Source organism: Mizuhopecten yessoensis, unplaced genomic scaffold, assembly GCF_002113885.1.
Source record: "Mizuhopecten yessoensis strain PY_sf001 unplaced genomic scaffold, ASM211388v2 scaffold523, whole genome shotgun sequence".
NCBI classification, from domain to species: Eukaryota; Metazoa; Mollusca; class Bivalvia; order Pectinida; family Pectinidae; genus Mizuhopecten; species Mizuhopecten yessoensis.
The window spans coordinates 984,712-1,011,476 of NW_018403589.1; the positions used below are offsets into that span (position 1 = coordinate 984,712).

The 26,765-nt window shown below is 35.0% G+C and overlaps 1 protein-coding gene across 1 annotated transcript; it reads right to left on the reverse strand.

Moving 5' to 3' along the window:
* Nucleotides 1-644: 644 nt before the first annotated feature.
* Nucleotides 645-24,878, reverse strand: LOC110450347 (EF-hand domain-containing protein D2-like). Its single transcript, XM_021497828.1, has 4 exons — nt 24,594-24,878; nt 11,795-11,942; nt 7,593-7,730; nt 645-6,190 (listed from the first exon to the last, which is right to left on the reverse strand). Exons 1-4 carry the CDS (start codon nt 24,761-24,763, stop codon nt 6,041-6,043), a joined length of 606 nt encoding a protein of 201 aa, XP_021353503.1. The 5' UTR covers nt 24,764-24,878; the 3' UTR covers nt 645-6,040.
* Between the last annotated feature and the right edge of the window lie 1,887 nt (nt 24,879-26,765).

Here is a 26,765-nt window from a genome sequence, read left to right on the forward strand (position 1 = left end):
GATCGATGATCAACTACTACAAAATTTTTAACACTGTCAACTCCGCATAAAAAAACACCAAAAATGCAGTAGATTCAAGATTTTTTATTAATAATAGTCATAAATAACTGTCAATATCAAAACAGTAGGCATACAAATTGCACCAAATCATCAGATCATTTTTATATTACATTGTTACACCTATTATCCTAAAACAGGACCTTTTTACCAACATATGAAGGATACGCTAACATCAAATACCTACATCATACTAATACATGAAGTACATTATACATAGCATCATGTCTACAGTTAATCATAATTATGTGATACATTATAATAACGTCATGCCTACAGTACACCATTAATATGTTATATATTATACAACATTTCATGTCTACAGTAAAACACAATTATGTAATACATTATAACAACGTCTTGTCTAAACTGCAACATGATTATGTAATATAATACACATAATGTCATGTCCACAGTACAACATTTCTTGTCTACAGTAAAACACAATTATGTTATATATTATACAACATTTCATGTCTACATTAAAACACAATTATGTAATACATTATAACAACGTCTTGTCTAAACTGCGACATGATCATGTAATACAATACACATAACGTCATGTCCACAGTATAACATTTCATGTCTACAGTAAAACACAATTATGTAATACATGTCTACAGTAAAACACATTTATGTTATACATTATAACAACGTCTTGTCTAAACTGCGACATGATCATGTAATACAATACACATAACGTCATGTCCACAGTACAACATTTCATGTCTACAGTAAAACACAATTGTTATATATTATACAACATTTCATGTCTACAGTAAAACACAATTATGTAATACATGTCTACAGTAAAACACATTTATGTTATACATTATAACAACGTCTTGTCTAAACTGCGACATGATTATGTAATACAATACACATAACGTCGTGTCCACAGTACAACATTTCATGTCTACAGTAAAACACAATTATGTTATATATTATACAACATTTCATGTCTACAGTACATCCTGATTATGTTATACAACAAACAATGCAATGTCTATAATTTAATTATGTACTACATAATGTCAATTCAACAGTACAGCATAATTATGTAATGCATTAGTTAGTTATGGTTACACAGTACAATGGTATGACAATTATTGTGCCCCTTTCCTAAGCTAACAACTTCCTTTGATCTGTGGCTATTTCATCATGAGAAAACTGGCAATACAGTTTACACAAACTTAGTATCATGCACACATAACAAAATTTAAGTAAATATTTAATGTAATAAAAATAGTATAATTACAAATAAGATAAAGGGGCAAGATAACCTTTTGATTTTATATTTCATAGTATAATTGTAGTACATGTATAATGTGTACACTACTGTATGGCAGTTGGAATGAATAAGAACTACATTATGACGGCCAATGCTTGACATATGTTCAAAGTTTACAATATTATATCATGGTCTGGTACATTTTTTGTAATGTACAATTTTAAAACCCCTTTTGTATGCAACATTTTTAAACACTTTTATATTAAAAGTACCACACATGTGTCTTTAGTTCTACTTTTGAACGTAAAAGTTATCAAAAGTGTTTGGCAAGTATCCACCATCAAACTTAACACTATAATGGCACATGTTAAATTGAACCCTGTCTTAGTTTTGTAGCTGTTTTAGCACTACTGTAGAATATATCAAATGTGTTGTGTCACAAAATTTCCATGGTTCTCCCTGCAGATTAATGATTTTAACATACAGGTAGTTGTTGTTCCATAAATATTTCATAATTATTATTATGCAAATGCAAAGAATGTAAGAAGTCAAAACATGAATTTGAAAAGCTAGGCTTATGAGAATTTTGTACTGTAATTCTGTCTATAGGGTGGGCTTATTAGTGAGCGTGTCATGTCACAGGTAACTTGGTACAGATGTGGCAGTAGGAAGTCTAAGGTAAAGAACCCCACCAACATACCACACACTCAACAAGACTTTTGATTATTTTTGTCTTTGAAACATGCACTATACAAACTATAATGGTCAAACTTACACTACCAAATATATATTATGTATGATTTGAGTGAATTCTAAATGTTATATACAGAATATATATTTTACTCTAAATTATAATTATGGTTGTCTTTTATTTCATATTTTCTTTGTGATCAAATGATTTTGTAATAAGGTAAAAAATGTTGCAAAAATCTACATCTCCAAAATCTACTATTTTGCGACACATGGATATACATACAAACCTGAAATTTCAAACCCTCTTTATATATACTACACATCCATGTTTATGTACATAACATACATAACCCAACAATGATAAATATATCAATACCCACTCATACAGAAGCACCTGCAAAATCAAGCTCTGGAGTACAAGTTTACAAAACAAAGTCTGGAGTACAAGATTATTTTGTTGAATACGATAAAGCGTAAGTAATGGTGGGGGTGACCAGGATACAGAATCAACATGTCTAAAACAAGTTGTCAAAAACTTGAAAACCTGTTACATGTACAATGTACAAGTTGATCTAAAATTTGCATCTTCAGTAGAATCCTCATCAACAATTGAATTCTTAAAATAAACAGCAAATTAAATATTAAAGAAAGATTTTTGAGGGAATAATAGTTCAGATCTGTTCATTGATCACAGCTGTGGTACAGTATTACAGCTAATCAGATCTTAGACGGCATAGTTTTTCTGTACTTATTACAGATCAACAAAGACTTCATAAATGTAAATAAGGAGACAGGAAATAGACAAGTGTCAAATTTCGGTATGAGAAAAAACAAATGTGAAACATAAGCATATTTAATAAATCAGTGCATGTACAAGCTGATAAAAAATCATAAAATTAAAAACAGATATACTAGTGGTTGTCGATTTTGATTACATCAAGGTTATAGAGGCAAACAGGGCATAACGAAGAAACTTTCAACCAAAATTTCTATAAACAGATAATAATGCCGTTGATTGAACAATCTAGGGGAGACAACTGCAGTGTAGTGCATAATGCTCAAAGTATCTGGGGAAAATGCTTAAAGCCTCACTAAGTTCATAACTAATTGTTTTGGGGAGGTGGCAGCCACCTGTAATAATGTATTATGGATGGTGGAGTTAAAACCAGACCTGCCTACTTTTTCTTTTATTAGGTCACTTTTAAGATTTTATGGGTGGCGAGATCTCTGAAAAAATGCCTCCGGCCCCTCTCTTATAGTTAACTTTTGAACAGCTCTTCCACGGTATTTAAGCAGATAACAGAAATACCTTTATCAGTAAAAACTGTTTCACGGGGTGTTAATAAACAATTGGTCCAACACAATTAATCAGTTACTAGAAAACCAATGGAGAATAGTACTAATGTTTGCTGTGAAAACAAATCACCGATAATTTATTCCAATAAAAAAAGTTATTAAGTATTAAATGTACTTTGATTATAGAGATTCTACATGAAAAGGAATGTTTACAAAATGTCCTGTATCTCCCATTAACAAATTGTCCTGTATCTCCCATTAACAAAATGTCCTGTATCTCCCATTAAGAAACAGGAATACAATAGTACTTAACACTCATGCCACAAATTTACAAATAAAGCAAGAACCAACTGGTTCAAACCATACTCTCAAGTATAAGTTGTTTATAAAAACAGAGCACTCAGAAAATAGACATGGCACTAAGGGGCATCGTAACACTCTGGGCATGCAGGCCTATCTGTACAAATGTATGTAACATGGGATACTGCGATACTGCCGAGTTCTAACTTGTAACACCACGATCATTAGGTACTAGGAGAACCAGGTACTAAAATGACAGCTATGAGTTTGAAGACAAGTTGGATACACATTGGAGATATAATGGTGAATAATTCACAAAGTTCAAGGTCATTGGTTTCTAAGGTTCTCCGGTATATAAGGTATACTTTAAGGTCATTCATTGCTGAAAGTAACTGATTTCTAAGTAAAGGTCATTGGTTTTTTTCAATTAATGGTTCCTTATTATAGGTAACATAAGGTTAATGGTTCCTTAGGTAACATAAGGTTAATGGTTCCTTAGGTAACATAAGGTTAATGGTTTCCAAGGTGAACATAAGGTTTAGGTTTCTATGGTACAATTCATTGTCATTTGTTTAGACAATATGAAACATATTTGTTCTTCAAAAGGAAAATTTTCACTATTTACATTTCAGTGATGACATCAAATAGTAGATTTGCTGCAAAATTATTAAAACTGTCCTTGCAAACAATTTTTTCTTGCAGATGATACATAGACAACAGTGCAATTTATAACAATGAAAGTTAATTTACAAGAAGCAGACTCACAATCAAACACACTTTCACACTGCTCTTTCTGAGGAAGATTTACAACTATTGGTTTACAAAATCACTGGCATTCCAAAATGACCCTTGTTTTAAATAATGTGTTTAATACTATTTGTTTTCAGATTTTCCAACATGGGTCGTTATGCAAAGCACCAATATTCACATGATAGTTCAGTTGAAACTACTATCCTAGATCTGTATACTTACATATCACCATAAACACGGTTACACCCACCAACAACTCGTACATACTTTCATCACTAAAACATGTTTTGATTCACTAAATAATAGTTAAGTTATGAACTCCTAAGATCAGTTTATAGTAATACTATACTGAAGTAAGTGTCGGCGTTACCAGGTGGTCTAGATGAAAGTAGAATATTTTTGTATAAATTGTATACATGTAACCATGGCTACTAGTCACACTCGTCCAGATCTAACCGACAATACCTAGTGACCCTGGGATCTTACCCACTATATCTAATGACACCGAAGATCTTGTCTACCATATGTAGATACCCCAGATCTCACCTAATGTATCAAGTGACCATGAGATATACCCATTATATCTAGTGATCCACGATCTAAGCTGATATATCTAGTGAGATCTTGACTACCATATCTAGTGAGCCCAAGATCTTGACTTCCATATCAAGTGACCCAGTGATAAAACCAACCATATCTAGTGAGCCCAAGATCTTGACTTCCATATCTAGTGACCCAGTGATAAAACCAACCATATCTAGTGACCCAGTGATAAAACCAACCATATCTAATGATCCTCGATCTGATCTGATATACCTAGCGATATCTTGACTGCCATATCTAGTGACCCAAAGATCTTGACTGCCATATCTAGTGACCCAAAGATCTTGACTGCCATATTTAGTGACCAAGTGATAAAACCAACCATATCTAGAGACCCATAAATTTTGGTTTCCATACAAATTGAATGGACAGAAAAATCTTCAATTGAAATTTTACTGAGATTTTTCTGTTAGATGTCAACCAATTCATTGTTCTTGCTCCTTACACATTCAATGGGCATCTCATTACCAAGTGTCTGGATATTGTAGATGTGCATATATTAGTGGTAGTCTTATTTAACGGTGGTCGGGTGGTGGCGTGGATAACACTCACCTTTCACAAAAGCAGCTGGGGTTTGATTCCCCGATCAGACGTTAACAGGTATGGTGTCACATGGGTTTTCTATGGGTACTTCCGTTAAATCCCACATTAAGACCCCCCTGCACGCTAAAATTTGGGCTAATAAGAGTTATTAATGTAAGTTGAAATAACTTGTTTCATAATTGTTGTAAAAGAACTAAATTTTATATTTATATATCTTATTTCAGCATTGTTGTTGGACTTTAAATTTTGCATTAATTGATGACTTCACCAACTAAACTCCTGTAGACTGTTTTCTACGGCATGTTTTGAGAGTGTTCCAGTTGATATATCTGTTCATCTGTGTCAATTAAGCCCTTAACTTTGAGTACTCTAAACTAAGTAAGTATACAGTAGGTAAAAGCTGTCTATCAAAAGCAGTGGTCTCTGAAGACAGGTTCTACTGTAGAACAGGTTTTGTTGTGAATTAATTATAACACTAAAGTGAGGATTTGATCATCAAGGTCACAAGAAGGTCAGATCTGGACGAGTCACTGTAGCCTGGACACGTCCCTATTAATTTGTCCGTCAGTTGTTGGCTGCGGCCTGTGTGAAGAAAGTGGCCTTTTCCTTGAATGCCTTTTTCCTTTCCATCGCTTCCTCCTGCAATTTTTTCTTTTCCTCTTGTTCATTCTTTATCTCATTTTCAAACTTTTTGTCCTGTGTTTGTTTATCAATCTGTTTGAAGAAAAGAAATCATTAAAAGTTTTTATTTTTTCATAATTAAGTAGAAAGAGGACGCAAAGAATTTAATTTTCAAAGTGCTATTTATTATAGTACTATATGCTTCAAGAAACTCTGGATATCTCAGAGATGTTTCACTCTCCCATGTTTCCACAATTTTCTAACCTTTGAGATAACTCAAAACTTATGGAGAAAATTTCATTAGTTTTTGCTGATATTTTTTTTTACATTTTTATACATTTGAATACACAAATATAAAATAAAATTTTCAAATCAGCAGAAAATCAAAATCTTAAAATGCGCTTGAAATTTTAAAAAGTGTACCAAATGACTGGAATAGTACGATACAAAATTTTAATGAGGCAATTATAATTTAGTTAAAATGTTTGCTAACCTCTTCAATGCACTGAAGAACATTATAGCACTGGTGTAGCTTGTGTAAAGCACTAACGGAACCTTGGCTTAAGCATAAAACAGCATGGAAAAAAAAATTCATTATATAGCCCCTCCCTGTTTTTTGTCAATCTTCTTTCAATAGGGGTGGAGGCTTATTTGCATACAAATTTGGTATCTTTTTATGTTACACACATAAAGGGGAGATAATATAAAACTGTTACCTTGGCCTCAAAGAAGTTTTTAGCACCCTTCACTCCCTCATTGTCTTTGTCAAGGGGAGATAATACAAAACTGTTACCTTGGCCTCAGAGAAGTTTTTAGCACCCTTCACTCCCTCATTGTCTATGTCAAGGGGATATAATATAAAACTGTTACCTTGGCCTCAGAGAAGTTTTTAGCACCCTTCATTCCTTCATTGTCTATGTCAAGGGGAGATAATATAAAACTGTTACCTTGGCCTCAGAGAAGTTTTTAGCACTCTTCACTCCCTCATTGTCTATGTCAAGGGGAGATAATACAAAACTGTTACCTTGGCCTCAGAGAAGTTTTTACACCCTTCACTCCCTCATTGTCTATGTCAAGGGAGGATAATATAAACCTGTTACCTTGGTCTCAAAGAAGTTTTTAGCACCCTTCACTCCCTCATTGTCTATGTCAAGGGGAGATAATACAGAACTGCTACCTTGGCCTCAAAGAAGTTTTAGCACCCTACATGCCCCTCATTGTCTATGTCAAGGGGAGATAATACAAAACTGTTACCTTGGCCTCAAAGAAGTTTTTAGCACCCTTCACTCCCTTCACTCATTGTCTATGTCAAGGGGAGATAATACAGAACTGTAACCTTGGCCTCAATGAAGTTTTTAGCACCCTACACTCTTTTCCCTCATTGTCTATGTCAAGGGGAGATAATATAAAACTGTTATCTTGGCCTCAAAGTAGTTTTTAGCACCCTACATTCCCTCATTGTCTATGTCAAGGGGAGATAATATAAAACTGTTACCTTGGCCTCAAAGAAGTTTTTAGCACCCTTCACTCCCTCTTTGTCTACGTCCACTTCCTCTAGGTTCTGGTAAAGGTTAAACAGACCACTGTCTTCATCAAGTTCCCCGGCTCGGGCTTTCCGGAATATAAGCAAGAACTGAAAATCAAAATCAATCACATATTTAGGAATAGAGAAACCTGCCGTAAACCACCAGCCTAGCATATATATTTCAAGACTACCTCTCTATAGAGATCAACTGCTTAACCCACTCACCCCTACACTCACATTTAAACCTTACCAAACCAAAGACTGGGCAAGTCCAGTTAAGATATGTAGGGGTGAATGGGTTAATACCGAAAACGGTTCTTACTATTTAATAATACGTTATACCAGAAACTTAAGCTGCAGTTTAATTTCATCCTTTTTTCGCCCACCGTAATGAGGTCAAAATTCATCATTACAGCGGACAAAAGTAAACAAGATAATATCTACAGTAATTAAACATGAAGGCGAAATTAACACTTGGCAAATATGTATTATCCTGGCAAAGAGTGAATTTTTTACTTAGATGGAAGTTTCTCAGTATATACCGGTAGTAACTATAGATACAATATCGGACAGTTATTCCCAACTGGGAATTTTAAAATTTTTACACACGAACAAGGCAGGAAATAAATGGTATTTTATCACTATATTTTGTATTTAGGAGTCCTGGCAAGTATAGTATTCTGTGGTGACTCTGTGCTATCTAACTGTAGGAGCGTGGCTGGAAGACAGGTGTCGGCGTGATTTACACTACCCTCCCCTAACCCTGTATTACATCAACTATTTATGATCACTGACACAAAGAATATACAAATAACTTAACATGAACGATATGGTTTACAAAGGTCTATGTCCTCTAGCTCCGACTCGAGATATACTTGTACCAGACAATATTACTCCTATACTTGTCTAACACTAATATATCCGACCAGGACCCTCCAGATGTAACCTAACAGTATGCTAATGGGGTAAGTTACATTGTGTTATATAAATACCTAGGTCGGGATAGTATGTTTTATTGTGACTTTCACCTCAAATTTTATGGCCTGGATGGATGAACTTTCATGAGAAATGAGTGAAATAAGATTTGAAGCTTGTAATAAAACAATATGTCCCCCTCCATTGTAAAGAATAACATAAATAAATATTCAGAGATGAAACCATTTGGAATAAATTGTTTGTTAATCAGTAGAACTTCTTTATAAAATGCACTCCTTGTACCACCTAAACCCTCCACTTTATAGATCTCCTGTGTGCTGGTGAATGTTTCTAGGAGACATGTAATGGCCGTTTATACCCCGATTGTCAGTTACGGTATGGTAAAGATACGGTAAACTGTGTTAAACTGTAAACAGCATAGACAGTAGATAAACTTGTACATGACACCACATTGACACTCCCCTATGCAAATCAAAAACTTGAAACTTTTTATCAGCGAAATACCATTATATTCATGGTAGCTTTTCGATCATTTTAAAATGAAGAAAATCTTGAATCCTTGCGATCATAGTGTTGATTGATAACAAAATTATCAATTATGACGTATTTAAGTTTGAATATCTTTGAAGTTAGTCGGATTCCACTATGTGATTTCTGCTTAATATTGCCATGTTGAAATATGCTTGTACACACCAAGTGAATTAACACTTCCGCCAAATCATCGATGTCAAAACATCGTCTGGAAAAAGTAAACATGTACACAAAATGATAATACAGCTACAACAGGGTAACAGTACATTTACTTAATGATAATGCCGTTAATCACCAATTATACAAAATTGAGTCCCCTTGGTCTATTGATGCTCCAGACTAAATAAGGATAAAATCCCATAATCCTGATGGTCGAAGTAGGGGTTTAAAGGGTTTACCTCTATTTCTCCAATTGAGCTCCACCCTTCTGTCCCCTGGGAGACCACACCCACTGCTTATACAAAATTGTTTCCCCTTCACCCAAGGCTGCTTCATATCAAATTTGGACAAAATCCTGTCATTCCTACAGAAGAAGGATTTTGAAGAATTTGCTGTTTCCCCTATTGGGCCCCTCCCTTCTGCCCACAGGGGGGCCACACTCGCTGTTTATACAAAATTGAGTCCCTTTTGCCTAAGGATGTTCCAGACTAAATTAGAAAAATATCCATTAATCCCTATGGTAGAAGTTGGATTATAAAGGTTTTACCTATATTTCCCCTATTGGGCCCTTTACCAAGGATGCTCCACACCAAATATGGACCAATTCCTACAGAAGAAGGATTTTAAAGAATAATCTGCTATGTTTCCCCTATTGGGCCCCGCCTCTCAGGCCCCTGGGGGGCCAGACCCACGGTTTATACAAAATTTGTTCCCCTTTACCTAAGGACGCTTCAGACCAAATATGGACAAAATCCTGTCATTCCTACAGAAGGAGAAGGATATTAAAGTATTTGTTATATTTCCCCTAATTGGCCGGGGGGGGCCAGGCCCACTGTTTATACAAAATTGGTTCCCCTTTACCCAAGGATGCTCCACACCAAATATGACCAAATCCTTTCATTCCTACAGAAGAAGGATTTTAAAGAATAATTTGCTATGTTTCCCCTATTTGGCCCGGCCTCTTAGGCCCCTGGGGGACACACCCACGGTTTATACAAAATTGGTTCCCCTTCACCCCAAATATGGAACAAATCCTTTCATTCCTACAGAAGAAGAAGGATGTTAAAGAATTTGCTATATTTCCTCAATTGGGCCCCGCCCCTCAGCCCCCAGGGGGGCCAGACCCAACATTTATACAAAATTGGTTCCCCTTCCCCCAAGGATGCTTCTGACCAAATTTGGTCAAAATCTGCTCAGTCGTTCATGACTAGTAGTTTTAAAGGAAAAGTTGACGGACGGACGCTGCGGTGTGGCATAAGCTCACCAAGGTCCTTCGGACCAGGTGAGCTAATAATGAAAGGTTATACATATATATGAATTGAAGATGAAAGTAAGGCAACATTACCTTTTGATCTATTATGTCTTCAGCACATCACATGCATTGTACTTGACAAGGGACTACAACTCTCATCATACTTGCCTTCATATCACCTTTTCAATCATTTACAGCAGGGTATATTTTATACATTATACGGTAAACTCAGTAATACTGATATGTACATGTATTACATTTCCTGTCACGAATGTTTTGACACGTTATTGAGATTACACAGGTAATACTATTAAATGTCTGACACTTTACAGTCTCTACAGCACATTCATAAGCCCTACTGACCAATCTATCAGGACTGTCATCTATAATGGCCCTAGTAGTTTATGGCTAAATGGAGGTGGACACTTGACCACAGGTGTATGAGCGGTCAGTTCCCCTTGTTTCGTATAAAATAACTGTTCTACTTGTACATGTAGGTAGATCAATCAATTTGTTTCCACACATTTGTCATTTTAGCTGTATGTGATGTCTCTATCAACCCCTAAGGTGTAGAAAAGCTTCACACGCTTGTTATGTAACAAGTAAATCTACTAAATTATGTTCTTTCCACAATCATAATAACATTATGTTGTAGCTGTTACAATTGAATTATTTACTTTTTACAACTATATGACGTGTCAGGGAATCAAATTATAGGTGATTGATAGGTGAAAAAAGCATTCTTTTGCAACAAGCTTGTTTTTGGGATGAATGGAAATACATTTCCCACTTTGGGGGCTAGACAGAAAAAACTCAGCCTTATAATTCTGCATTGTGCTCCCGAGATTCAGACTTGGCATTGAAGAATGTAACATTTAAGGTTAAGCTTTTCTGTCTCCCCTAAAAAATTGGAAGAGATTCTGCTGATCTCCCATACACAGAGTTTAGAATAAAGACTATTCCTATACCCGAGTGTGTCCCATTATATGGGCAACGACACATTGGGTGAGGATTAATCTATCAGAAGATACGCAACGGGCTAGAACCTAACTGTATGACGATACAAAATGAGCAAGGCAAAGCTTCTTTGGAATTATACAAGTGTAGGTGCGGTCGTGATAAACAGGCACAAAACAAATCTTTTTAAAAGACATAATCAAGGACTTGATGAACCCTTCTTCAGAGAAATTGGGGCTGGGGAATGGGCCGAATATAACCTTTGAGAAAATGGTGACTGGTCTGAATCTTTATGAAGAGAAATAAATTAGGTGCTGGACTGACATTAATTACAAACCTCCCTGAAACTGATTTTTCCATCGTTGTCCTCGTCAACCTCCTTTATCATGGCTTTGAGTCCCAGGTGTGTTTGAGCTGCCCCCAGTTTCTCCATCATTACTTTCAACTCCTCAAAGTCAATGAACTTGTCTCGGCCCGTATCATACCTGGAACGGCAAATCATGTCTTCTTATAGTCAACTGATAACAATTGCATGTTCAGTTCTACATCACATTACAGAGAAAATTGTATTTTTCTGACAAATTTTCTTCCTATATAGTGTGAATTTCATTAATATCATATTGTTTATTATCACAATTTGGTTAATATCACATTTCCCAAATCGTTATTTTCTTTCTATCTTCATTATACTTAATGAAGATTGTTTTATATCATTTTATTTGACAACAGCCCCTCTGAATATCATTCTTCAGACCACAGATAATGCTTTCGGTTCGTTGTACATGAATGTAGTGCATTCCGATCAATTTTAAAAGACTTTTTATTTCTTTTATATGAATGAAATGAAACTGTATGTCATACCAAAATAAAGAATTATCTATTCCCCTTTAATTAACATGGGTGATTAATCTGTATTAAATTTATTTTTGTGGAATTATATGGCATGTTTTTCAGGGTCATATATATGATAATCATTGAACAATGGGGTTATGTTGACAAAACTAAATTATCTTTAAAAATTGCCAGGCATGAATAGTTTTGCAGCTCATCACAAATGTGTCTTATATAGCTGAACAAAACCTAAACAGATCAGGTCTTGAGCAAATTTACAGAACTTTTTAAAAGTTTTTTTAAGAACATATAAGGAAATTAATTGTGGTCGGAGGCCAGAAATCACAACTATAGCACACTAGTCAGTCATTTAACTTAGCTAGGGGAAACATTTTCTTATCAACTCAGTCCTCTTTATTTCTCAATTTTATAGACTTTTGGTAGTTAACATTTGATTAACCTTTAAAAACCCATTTTAATTCTACAAATCCGTGTATACAAACCAGGGTTACATTGATTTGTTAATTACCATGTACATGTACATAAAACAATCCAGGACATGCAGGAACAGAAACAGCTTTAAGGTTCTATTTTAGGTATAATACCACAAACTTCAGATCTACAGATGTAGTAACTATCTAAATCTAATCAATAGAATCTCTGCTGGAAAGAATTAAGTCTACTAGCAATCTAGACGTGTTTCATGTTTTCTTCAATGATGTTACATCTATCCAACTTCTTAATTTCAGACTTCGGAAAAGAAATATATCAGGAAATATAATTACAGTAAAACCCTGTTTACTCGAACTCGTAGGGTCCAGATCAATAGTTCGAGAAAAACATGGTATTCAACGAATCCGAGGTTCGACCGAAATCGTCATTTTTGTATCAGGTGGGACAACAGACAGTGCAAGCACTGGAACTATCACGGATAGTAGATGATTGAAGAAAAAAGAAGTTTAATCAAGATTACAGCATTTAATAAGATTTGAAATAGCTAAACAATGAAAACATATGGCCACCGCTGTTAAGAAAGTAAATAAAATTAAAAGCTGCATGTGTAACGTACTTGTCGTTTTGACATAGTCCAACATACTGTAAATCGGCTAAGTTAATTTTACAAAATATCAAAACGAGAGGAACTCTTCAATTATTTTAAAATGAAGAAAATCTGGATTCCTTGCGATCATAATGTTGATTGATAAAAAATTATCAATTATGACGTATTTAAGTTTGAATATCTTTGAAGTTAGTCGGATTCCACTATGTGATTTCTGCTTAATACTGCCATGCTGAAATATAGTTTTACACACCAAGCGAATTAACGCTTCCGCCAAATCATCGATGTCAAAATATCTTCTGGAAAAAATAAATATCCACACAAAATGATAATGCAGCTACAACAGGGTAACAGTACAGTTACTTAATGATACTGCCGTTAATCCTCTAATTATCTGACGTCCAGCCGACACCTGTTAAGTACAATTAGCGTGAACTGCAACCTGTGCCTAGAGACATGCCGAGGGCAGTGCCGATACCTGTGATACACAGGTAAAATATCTGTCACGCGTGACAGGTCACACCTGTTCGACGAACAGATAGGATTAATACTATGACCATGAAGAGTCATGGACAAATTTTTGTTCGAGGAATACAGGGTATTCGAGGAATAATGGTTCAGCTAATCCGGGGTAACTTTGCATAGAATATGTACGAACTCGGTCGGGACCGAACAAACTTTTCGACGGAAGAGGGGTATACGAGTAAAGTGTTATGGAAGGAATATGAAAGTTACAGTAAGGGAGCATATGCCCTAAACCTTAAACTTGCCCAGGTAAAAACATCTATAGTTAAACCTGTATCAACAGACCAGCCATCAGAATTTCCGAAAGTTTTCTCTTGGCACAGGTGGTATTATAAGGTAAGTTCATTTCATTAAGGAACATTAAGGAACATTAAAACTTGTGTCTTTTTATTTAACACAGGTTGTCTCCCCTTAATGATGGTGACTGCATGAGCAGGTTGGACTGTACCATAACTCACAAGGAACAAACCTCTACAGATCATCTATAAACTCCCAGGGCTTTACAAATATCTACCATGTTACCCCTATAGTAGGGTTTCCATACTTAAGGTCATCCTCAGAAGAAGAATAAAGGTTTTTTAGTGGGTTGGCAGGAAAACAGCAAACAAATATTTTTTTAATGGTGGCCTTATGTCATCTATTGTATAAGATATACATGTACTACATACAATCCAGTTCAGATCTAAGGCATAAAATGTTACAACTTATATTAGACAGACATAATCACAGTGGAGCTAAGATTGGGACAGCTACAGCACAGCCTTGTATCCCGAGCATGGTATGGTGTGTAGTGTGGTGTGTAGCTGTCAACATCGCTATACATAGCTGTACATCATACATCATACGCATACATCACTGCAATAGCCTAACACTGCCTAACAAGACACCACTACCTCACCACTGCCTAACAAGACACCACTACCTCACCACTGCCATTCATCAAGTTTATGAACGCTCAGACAAGACCACTTGGTGCATCACTTGGATAGAAACAGCACAGGAATAATTTTACACAAGTAATAAGAGATACTGGGGTATGACTCTTTAATTAACCAAGAGTAGCATAGGAACAGTATGGCACTAACATGACAACATCTGATGTTATTCAAAAACATAGTCATTTACATGCCCAGCAACAACTCTCAATATGATAATCTGTAAAATATATACAGAGTAATCAGTAAACTTAGAAAATTCTCTCGATTATTAATCATAATTGATAGAAAAAAACACCACTATTTACACTGTATTTCTGATTTAGAAAATACATTCGGAGGTTGTTGAATAAGGTTACTTATGTTAACAGAAAAGAAAAAACACACGGTGAAACCTGGATTCAAACCCAGGACCGCTGTAATGTAGACGGACGCTCTGATCAACCTGGTTGCCATTGATTGATTCAGTGTAGATGGACTACTACAGGTTTTTAGTGTAATTACTAATTCAATCCTGTGTTCTATAAAAACATGCAATCAGTCTTGTATAGTACAACTCTGTGTACAAATGTGCAGTCTTGTGTAGTTAGTTGTTTGTAATGTGATTGCCATTGAAAAACAGGCAAACTGTCAGCTGTTTGTAACCAATATCATGTTGTGTAGTTTCTTTTTACACCTCCCAAAGATATAAAGACAGCATAGGGAGACACATACTGACAGAATGTCAAGTGTTCTGGTGCCCTTACACGCGCTGTGACCACCCTAGATAGCCTCTACACCCCTCCAGTGTTACCCTGTTACCCTTACTAGATACCACCTCTCTAGTAACACAGGCTACTATAAGCCTGGCTAGATAATGGCTCAGACTCCGTAGCAGAACACAAAAGCTGCTCTCTCTCATTTTAACATTCAAACTTATTTCCTTTTTTTTAATGTTATACTATCTTTAGTGTTTTTGAGGATTCTGCTATCGTTGGTTTCTATTTTAAGTTGTTACACAATCATTCCCTTGTCCCAACTGTCCTGTGATGTATTTATCGTAACGGCATGCCCATGGTTTCTTCAAGATTAAAATCCAATTAATTACGTTCAAATAAAAACGTCAAATACCAAAACTCCAGTTAAACATATACACATGGTTGTGCCCTGTGAAATGTTAAATTGATAGTATGTCTTATAATATACATTCTAAATAAATGAAAACATGAAAATGTTAAAATAGATATTATGTAGATTCAATTTCTAATTTAGAATTCAAATGCTTGATTGCATGCAAAGATATCATTTTTATTTTGAAGTTAATAGCCTTAAATCCATGAATGACAAAATTTGTTTAAATGTGTTTTTTCTCCATTATCCTTCCTTTTGTACCGTATCAGATTAACCCTTTTACCCCCATGTAACTTTAGTAGACTCAACAATGCATTGATATAGATGAGTCCATTATGGTCTACAGTGGTAAAAGGGTTCAGATATTTTTTGCTATGCCATGTTTCATTCCAATATTTATCACTAACTCACTAAACATTTTTACAACATGGTTCAAAGTCCAGCTCCGATACATTCCTCGCTCCGTCAACAAAGTCTTTGACCCGTAAGACACACAAGACCATATACCACCTTCCATTGGTATATTTCGTTGAGCACCAAATTTTTAACAGGAGAAAGAGAAATGCATTGGCCAGACCAAGGTTCTAACTCGGGACCTTCCGAACTCTAGACGGACGCTCAAACCAATTGAGCTACCTGGTTGCCGACGATTGACCCTGTCCAGTTCCACAAGTCCTCTCTATATATATATAATATATATGCATCACTGTTTGTTTGCCTTCTAGTGTATTTGTTCTGAAGATTAATTTGCTCAAATGATCCTTCATGTTGCATTTGATAAAAACAAGCCATTCAGATTAACATGTCTTGCCTGTGCCCCGCTTTGACCATCAGTGCACATATCAGAGAAACTAACTTAAATGCAAAAACTTAATGTTGATGGAGATGCTGACAAAGTCAATGGACCATGAAAGGTAGGGCACATCCAGCATTTGATGCATGGGTTGAGATGTACTTTCAGAGAAACCAACTTAAACGCAAAAGCTTCCTGATAACGCCGCCGCCTGAAAAGCAACACCTAAATCTCGCTTCCATTTCGAGGAGGCGAGACAAAAAACAACTTACTAAAAGCCAGTGTGCCAAATCACACTGTGGTTAAATGATTGTTTTCAGTGGTTTAAAGTCACAACAGTACTGGCCATTTACACTATTTGCTTGACAAAGGAAAGAGATGTTTTCAAAAAACAAGAGGCCCATGGGCCTTAACGGTCACCTGATATATTTATACAGAGAGTTGATTTTGTTTTTAACATGAACAGAAATAATATTCAAAGTGACAAAAAACAATAAAACCACCTTATTCAATATCTAGCATACAGATTTCAGACTAAAAAGTATTTGAAACTAGCACATCTGATTCTAAACAAGGAAAATGAAGAAATTTTAGCACACTGACTCCTTTGAGCCCAACCCTACAGCCCTTGGGGGTAGGGCTGGCTCAAAATTTTCAAAGTATCAAACTGTCAACTCAAGGTGATAATTCCAATCAAGTTATTAACATGTAATATTCAAAGTACCATTTACCATTATAAACCATAATAAATTTCGCCCCCCCCCCTCCTTCCCCAGGGGGTAAACGTGAGACCCTAGATTCATAAACCTTAAGACCCTTCCATCTATGAAGAGCATTTGATTCTACCATATCTGGGTCTTGAGAAGAAGATTTTTGAAATTTCAGTCAATTTGACCCTTTTTGGCCCCGCCCCTTAGGCCCCTGGGGGCTTTGGACTAAACAGGCCACTATTTCTGTTGACCTTTGTCCATGGAAGGTCCCTGCAAAGTTTCATTGAAATTGGCTCAGGGGTTTTGGTGAAGAAGTCGAAAATGTAAATTGTTTACGGACGCACGACGGACGACGACGGACAAAAGACGATCGCAATAGGTCACTTGAGACTTTGTCTCAGGTGACCTAATAAAAAAATTCAATTCGTGCTTGTGTTCAAAACAAACAAAGCCTTTATTATTCATACTGAACTGTTGAATCTTATTCAATGAATCAACTGTAATACATAACTATTCAAGGAGTGTTTTAAGAATGTATATTAAATTTCAAAACACTTCAAGCAGAACCACAAACATATGAAGGATGGGTTTTTTGAGCCTTGGAAAGAAATCTAATTTGAAACAGTAGGAAGGAAGCCAATTTTTAAACCTAATTTTTGTTTCGTCAGAAAACATTGCCAATGAAATGTTGACCTATCCGTATGTAAAACCTGGATACATAAAGATCACTTCTCTCAACAACGTGACAATCTCATTTTATGTAATTTTTGAATTGATAATAAAAGTAAAAAATATTTAGGTTAATAGTAAGTGCTCAGCATTTGTCTTATTTATTTTGATATTTTGACTTTTAATACTCTACAGAATAGTGGTACATGTGTAGCTGATGAGTAACATGATACAGAGGCATAGGGCCAAGGGAATCTTCAAAGGGCAGACAACTAGCATATGACGCCTGTGATCAAGGCACTGCCAACATTGTAGCTAATGATGAAATCTGGTCCTACACTGGGACAAAAGCCTGGTTAGCACAGACTAGCAGGTTTTAGTCTCAATTTTAACCATCCAGCTCCACGGCATTCACGTGTATTGCCCCTCATCTTGGAGAGACTATCTGTCCTCTGTAGCAAGCTGGGTGATGGTCCATTCCCGACTTTGGAGGAAACTTTGTAACATTGGATAGAATGGCAAGAAATGATCAGAATGCACCATATATGGCAGGCATGTAAATTAACTGCATGAAATAATGATACAGGTTTGGAAATGATATACAATCTTACCAGGCTTTAGGGTGCCGTAGTCTTATTACACAATTAATTTCCCCTACAACACAAAGCAGCGCTAGATTGATGCCCTCGTTTTACCTTGTTTATGTAAAAACATCTAATACTGTAAACACATAGATATCAGCAGAGTATGGAAAGCCGTACAGGACCCCGGATTCTGTTCAAGATTATTTCTTACATAGAATAAGGACACTTGCACAGAATATCAAAACGCCATGCCAGATGGAGTTTCCGTTAAAGTTGTGCAGGAGAAGATAGTGAAAGACTCATCATTGCAGATTTTAAGAAGATTTGTCGCTGAAATGACCTTGACCATCACAGTTGTACCAAATGAACGTTTATTCCATTGTGTATATATGTCCCTGCACATCCCAAAGCCCTTGTGAAATATAGAACAAACACAAATTCTGCTGATCAACAACAAATTCTTTATGACATTTTAAGCCCATACATAACTTTCTGTTTTAAGTTATACTGTTCAGTGATGTATGTTATATTTTTGATGTATGTGATGAATTCAAAATGCACAATGGGCTGGTTTATTAGATCATTACGGCAATTCCCGTTATCTTGGCGTTGAAGGTCACACACAGTATAGAACTGATGCCTAGCTAACACTGATATTGTTTCATAGAGATATTTATATTTCCATTGTACAGAAAACCTCCTGGTCTAATTAACCTACCAATAAAAAGGATATTATCACGGCAGAACACAAAGAACTATTAAACCAGGAATGTTTCTTGGTAGGAATCTATTCAGGTCTCTCTATCTATGGGGTGTTTCCCATCGGTGCATGTCGCATGACGAAGAATGGTATCCATATGGAATATAAAACTGTCTCTTTCAACAAAAAATGGATGTTCTACCATTTGGTAAAAACTTCTTTGGAACCAAAAGAAACCAACCAGAAAGATAAAAACAGGTTTTCCTTTGTTGCTTCAAACATAAATATAAACATTGAAATGTATTTTTTTTAACATTTACGATGGTATGAAACAGTTCTGCTAAACCATAAATTGAGGAATTTGTTTCAACTGTATTGTATACCATCATAAATAGGAATTTGACATATATCTTGGCATGTTGCAAACACTCGTCCCATTACTATCAAGTATTTGCAGTATACAAACATTTACAATGATTATGATGATGCAAATTGTATGCAATATATATATGTAGTGTTTCAATACATTCACACTGGTTTAGCAAACATCAAATTTGTGAAATTTCTGTGTTGATAAAGGATGTATTAATAACATTTAATATTCTGACAAGGAAATCTAGAGGAGAGATTTCAAAATGTAAACAAAGGATATCGGACACTGGAAATGGAAGGTGAAGGGTCAAGTTTGACCTCCAGTACTTGATCTATGACCAGTGAATCAAAGTCATCAGAAGGATGTGGTCAGAACTAAGATGACCAGTGTAGCTGACCAAGTCTGGTTACCTTACAACCTGACAATCTACCTTATAATCAACAGTATATAAACATATGTACATATCTATGACCAGTGTAGCTGACCAAGTCTGGTTACTTTACAAACTGATAATCTACCTTATAATCAACAGTACACACATATGTACATATATGACCAGTGTAGCTGACCAAGTCTGGTTACCTTACAAACTGATAATCTACCTTATAATCAACAGTACACACATATGTACATATCTATGACCAGTGTAGCTGACCAAGTCTGGTTACCTTATAATCAACAGTACACACATATGTACATATCTATGTGTTCAGATTTTCAAATACAGTCTACAGTCAATAGCATATAAATATATCTAGTGGGAATTTTGCCTATTGGTACAGCCATAATATATTCCCAAAATGAAAAAAATGCCCAGTTCCCAATTCTTGTGGGAGCAGACTGTTGTATTTTTTTTGTTGAAAAACATTGATCTTTTTGAAGCTTGTTACAGATTTGTTCAAGATATAAAGTTGACACTCAGATTTGACATTGCATTGGATGTTTCCAACCCTTGTGAAAGGTAGCATTTTGATACCCCTATATACCATACCAGAAAGGAAGTTTGGGGTAATGCACATGCATAATATAAACTGTTAAATACACAAGAATTATAAATACTTAACTATGTACAGGTAACAATCATACCCCACTGACAGGGAAGTCATCCAAAGCCAACCAGCCATTTAAACTCCCACTGCAATAATATCTGCTGCCCAGATGTTTTACATTTTAGAGATGAGATAAACCTAATTATAGCTCTTCTACACCCATGTTTCAAACCAATTACTGTAAATTATCACACAAGTCCCTCAGTGTATTTCAACCATGTCCTATAAGTGACTACATTCGATCAAGCAATATAAAACTGAAAACCTACAGTTGCCTTCACTCAACACATCTGTTTCACTAAATAAAGCTCAAACTCCTGAAATTTTTGGAGGAAAACTTCAATGTAACCTGAGCAAAATGTTCATTTAAGGATTGAATTCTGTTTTGTTGAGGTTTATGGGGTATAAACCTCAATGGGTCTTGAGACAAATTTTATGTGAATTTGTCTCAAGACCCATTGAGGTTTATACCCCATAAACCTCAACAAAATGGGATTCTATCCTTATATTTCAGAGAAATATTGATATATGTTGGGATAATTTCTAAAATATCAGTCTTGTGGAAGCTTAAGTCTAACACCACAGAAGGTATCAAAACTTATGACGTCATCACTAACTGTGAGACGTCGTCCTGGTAAGATGAATAAGCAAATTAAGATGTAAATTATTTTTTGAATTCAATTGAATACTTCTGACAAAAAAAAAAAAATGAAAACAAACTATGAATGGAACTACTTCCTGCACTCCGCAGAATAACAGAGTAATCAGGTTGATAATATGCTGATGTATTTATACGCCAACTGAAATGTTCATTGAAAATAACCTTTAAAATGTTAAGTAGGTATATTGAGTCCAAGTTCAGTAGAAATGTAAATATTATGCCTTGATCAGGAAACCCTGTTCCCCATGGTAACACTACCCCGCTCCACATGGTCATGTGAAGCTGCCACCCAGCTGGTGCTCATTTCTTTTAATTGACTTTTTTCAATCTGCTTTGTGGACCATGTTTTTTGGCTAATTGATTTTTTGGTAGAATATGTTTGTTATCCCAACATAGCTTACTGCACTGTACAAATGGCTTTAGTCTATTAATATTTAATACTTCAAAAACTGCATATTAGTTCTGTAAATTGTATAGACATGTTATTTATTGTTCTGTAGGTTCACTGTTCCATACAGTACATGTATATGAAAGTAAGATGTTGGAAATTCAGGGTGGGGCAGGAGTCACTTTCTCATGACAATGGTGAAATTAAGCCTTCAAATTTGTTTTCCTAACTTTTTTTATCGCAAAATTTCTGAGTACTTCAATTTGTTGTTAAAAACACACACTCACCCTAGCATACCTCCTTAACTGTTAGTATATATAATCTGTAGAAGAGAACTCTAGATACCTGTTCACTTATTTAGGCCCCTTCTATAATCACCCTGCACCCTTATTACCTGTGGGTCAAATACGGTATATACTGGTATACAAAAATGATATAAATGACATCTTCGTTGCAATATGCCACTTACTACATTACAGGAACAACTTCCTTGAGAAACTTCTTTGAGATGTAGTATTACTACATAACATGTATCTCAAGGAAGTTGTTCCTGTAATATTAGTATGTAGTTGATTATTTAAAGTACATGTAAGGCCAAAAAGAAAAATATTTGTTCACTATCATCCTCAGAAAAAGAAGGCAAGAATAAGTTACTAGGAAGAAGGAAGGCAATTTTTTTATTTGGAAAATATTTTAACTATGCTCATGTAGAGCAGGAGTTGTGACTTTAACAGTGCATATGAATGAATGCCAATAAAAACTTCAGGGTAGGCATAAAAATCTAGGATAGCTATAAGATTAACAGGGATACAAGATTTGCTTTATCTGGCCTAATAGCTAACCACTGTACTGCAATACAGCTAGCTCAAGTTACACAATCAAGTGTTATCAGTTGATAGAGCATCAATTTAACCATTTTTTATTTTGTTTTGTGACTTTTTACCTGTGTATGTCTGACTAATCAGTTTTGAATCTATTTATCACATATCTAGTTCTGGGAGGAAATTGGCGGAGGGTAGGACTAGGTATGTTTATAACCCCAATGTATCATGTCTACAGGACGTCACAATGTTGTCTCATTTCCTGTTAGTCAACACTTGCTTGTTTACATTGGTTGAATTCACAATGAATCATGTACAATAACTTGGACTGTCAACTCATCATATACAACACTATATGTGGGGCTGTATTTATATACAACTGTAACATAAGGCTGTGTTTCCCCTGAGGGAAATTCTGAAGATCTATTTCTCCTAAATCTGCTAAATTCCCAAATCCAATTATTATGTAAGGGAGAAAAGCATTAACAATATGATGTTTATAAACACATCTAGGTTAGATCTGGTGGGGTGTACAGGTTTATTTCAATTACTAGCTCCGAGACAGATTTTGAAAAATTCTACTTGTCAGAGCTAAATTTTCAGAGCAATTTGCTGCGAATATTAAAATTGTTCATTAGCTGTGACATCACATATATTTATATATATATATACAAGCCCCAGGAATCAAGCTTGTAGAATTGTACTTCCCTGTTCATATGTTAATTTGACAAAAAGTTAAGAGGGGTCAAAGGTTAGGAGAGTAGTGTAAAACATGGCAATCTCATTATACTGAGGACTTCATCAACATCCTGCGGGGGAAGATTTGTTTCACGACAAGTCAACTCATCCTTATAGAGTGCATCTTTTCACACAGTGTCAGTGTATAACTCCTTGTGTATTATCATAAATAATTTGTACTTACTACACAGTGGTTTTAATTTTCTTTGAAATTAAAATTTTGATTTTTTTTCCATACAAGTTTGCAGGAATATACCATTGTTATTTCTTATTTTTACAATTAATTTATAGTTCCTAGAGTGAGAGTGCAGCAAGCCATCCTAGATTACATACACATGCTGTCTCTCACACAATATTTAAATTAATGGTGGCTTTATATCCACAGTTTTGTGTTCTGCATTAGGTTAATAACTGTTTATAAAATCTGAAAGTCACACAATAATATATGATGATCAATTAATGATCTGTGCAGATAATCAACACACACTGTGAACATCTTTTTAATTTAACACAAATTACAATGACTTTTTTTGTTAAATTGCAGTATCTGTACAACTAAATTTAACTTTCATAATTATAATTTTATGTCATAGTTTCCCTCCTTTAAATTTCTTCCCTGTACCACGGAAATAGATTGGATCTAATTATATAAGTCTGTGACTGTACATTACATTTCCAACTATAATTTTTCATAATTACATAAATTATTAATTATTTTCTATAAAATTACTCATTGACTATAAACTGTTTTAATGATTACCCCATGAACTGTTTATTTCACAAGATTTATTAAATTTCATCTGTGTGCATCTATTACGAGTTATTTTTTATTAAAGCAATTAAAGCTTCATAATGTGTGCTGAAACAGATAAGCACAGATTTATCTCAAAATTATGTAGATGCTAATTTATGTAAATGGTGAATTACGTGGTAACTATACGGTCTTCATTGGGATGCCGACATGTATGATGTACTGTCAGCCTGTTACAACATTAAATTATCCGGGTTTCCCTAACACACGTGGTTGAGTTGAAAACAGTGACATTATACCATCAGACGATCTGCACATGTAGAGAGTACCAGACCTATCTAGAATTTGACAACAGCCATCTTTATGCATAACATAACAACCATGCACCTTCCTAGAATCATGAGAAATCAAGAATCCCAAGGAGAATGTTTAACTTACTTATTGAAAGTTTTCTGAAAACCTTGAATTTCTTTCCGTGTAAACTCCTTGAATTCTGTATACGGATTCCACACTTGCATAGACGGAAGAACAGGTTCCGCACCATCCTCCCCTGATTCGTTGATATTCACTCTCCTCTCGAGTTTCTTTGCAAGTTCGTCAGTCGCCATTTCCCACCAATGTTCCAACTGTATCACTCAGTTCAAATGTCTGTAGCTTTCAAACACGCGAACACTTTCACTCGCCAAGGCATATGGCTTCCTGTTTGCTGTCAGTGTATCCGCATCATGTGACATGAGGTCATAGGTCAAATTAGAATCAGAACCCGCGAAAAGAGAGGTTGGTACGTTACCGTAATTATGACAATAGGCCACACACGGTAAACTTCCCGTTTTAATACTTTGACAAAATACTTATAGGTCTAAATATATAAATTTATGGAGCGTCAAACTAACATATCCTCTAATAATTGTACCTATCTTCAAATAACTGTAAATGTATTATACGTTTCTGAATAAAGTTATTGAATTGAAGCAACTTTGTTCTGTCATTAACGAAATCATCAATTCAGTTACAATTGTTTTCAAATGATATGCGTGTATACCAGTTTATCTTCAATTGCATTGAACCTTATTTTATCTTCAACCCATATATACGGAAGTCCAACCCATATATACGGAAGTCCAACCCATATATACGGAAGTCGGTATAGATACAAATACTTGGTCAAAAACCTGGTTGGTTAATTTTAATCCTGAAAAAAACAGATGTAATGTTTATTTCGAATTCAATCGATATCGAAGAAGACTAAGATTTAGAATTTGATGGGAAAGTCTTAAATTTTACAGATTGTCATAAACATTTAGGGGTAAATTTTAATTCGAATGCAAAGTTGGGGGATCATGTAAATGGAATTTACACTTCTGTTATGAAGAAAATTAATGACTTATGGAAACTGAAACTCTTATTAAGTAGGGATGCTCTTTTAATAATTTACAAGACTTTTATTTTACCTGTTTTAGAATATGCTTGTGAGTTGTGGGACGGTTGCACTGTTTTTGAATCTGAAAAGTTAAAAAAGCCCAACGTGAAGCTGCTCGCATTATATTAGGACTTCCTTCATATACTCCTATTAATACTTTATATTACGAAACTAGTCTTGAAACTTTATCTAATCGCAGAAAACGGAGGAAACTTCAACTATTGTATAAGATGCATAATAATTTAACTCCTGATTACTTCAATCATCTTTTGCCGCCTTTATCTGGAGAAAATAATCGTTACGCTTTACGACGGTAACAATAATAACTATAGGATTCTTCCTTTCAGATTATCTCTTACTAATTCTTCTTTTCTACCTTCTACTCTTCACTATTGGAATAACTTAGACAATTCGGTTCGATCCCTACCCTCTATTAATTCATTCAAATCCTGTTTAACATCAAATATTCAGTCAAGTCCACCTATTCACTTTAAAACCGGAAATCGTAAACTTACCATCTTGCATACTAAGCTCCGACACCAGTGCAGTTCCCTTAATTATGACCTTTTTAGAGTTAACCTTGTTGAGAGTGCATCTTGTTATTGTGGTCATCCTTGTGAGAATGTCTTTCACTATTTTATGGAATGTCAACTTTTTACAAACGAAAGACGTATTTTGGTTCAAAATTTGATTAATTTGAATGTTGCGTTAAATTTAGAAATTCTTTTGTTTGGCAATTCACAATTTTCCGTGGACCTTAACTCAAACATTTTTAGATCTGTGCAAAACTTTATTAAATCCAGCAAGAGATTTTGAGTTCAAATTGTAATAACAATTGTATATATTTATTGTCATTATTGTAATGTCATGTCAAATGTATATTGGNATATGGTTAAACTAAAAAAAAGATACAAATACAACTCCTCTAATATAGGCCTAATTGAACATGTCGAAAATATTGAATATCAGTTCTATTCAATATAGAATATAAGTTTAATTTATCTTATACTACCTATCTTTAATTCAATTAAAAACATGATCAATTTAGCTATGTACTATAAATTATTTGATTCAATACTAATAAGAGACCGAGCTACTTTTGCGAGGGTAAAAAGAACATGATGACCTCACTCCTTTCTGCTGGGTTTTGCGAATTTTCTGTGATCGCGAATTGCTAATTATTTTCGTCA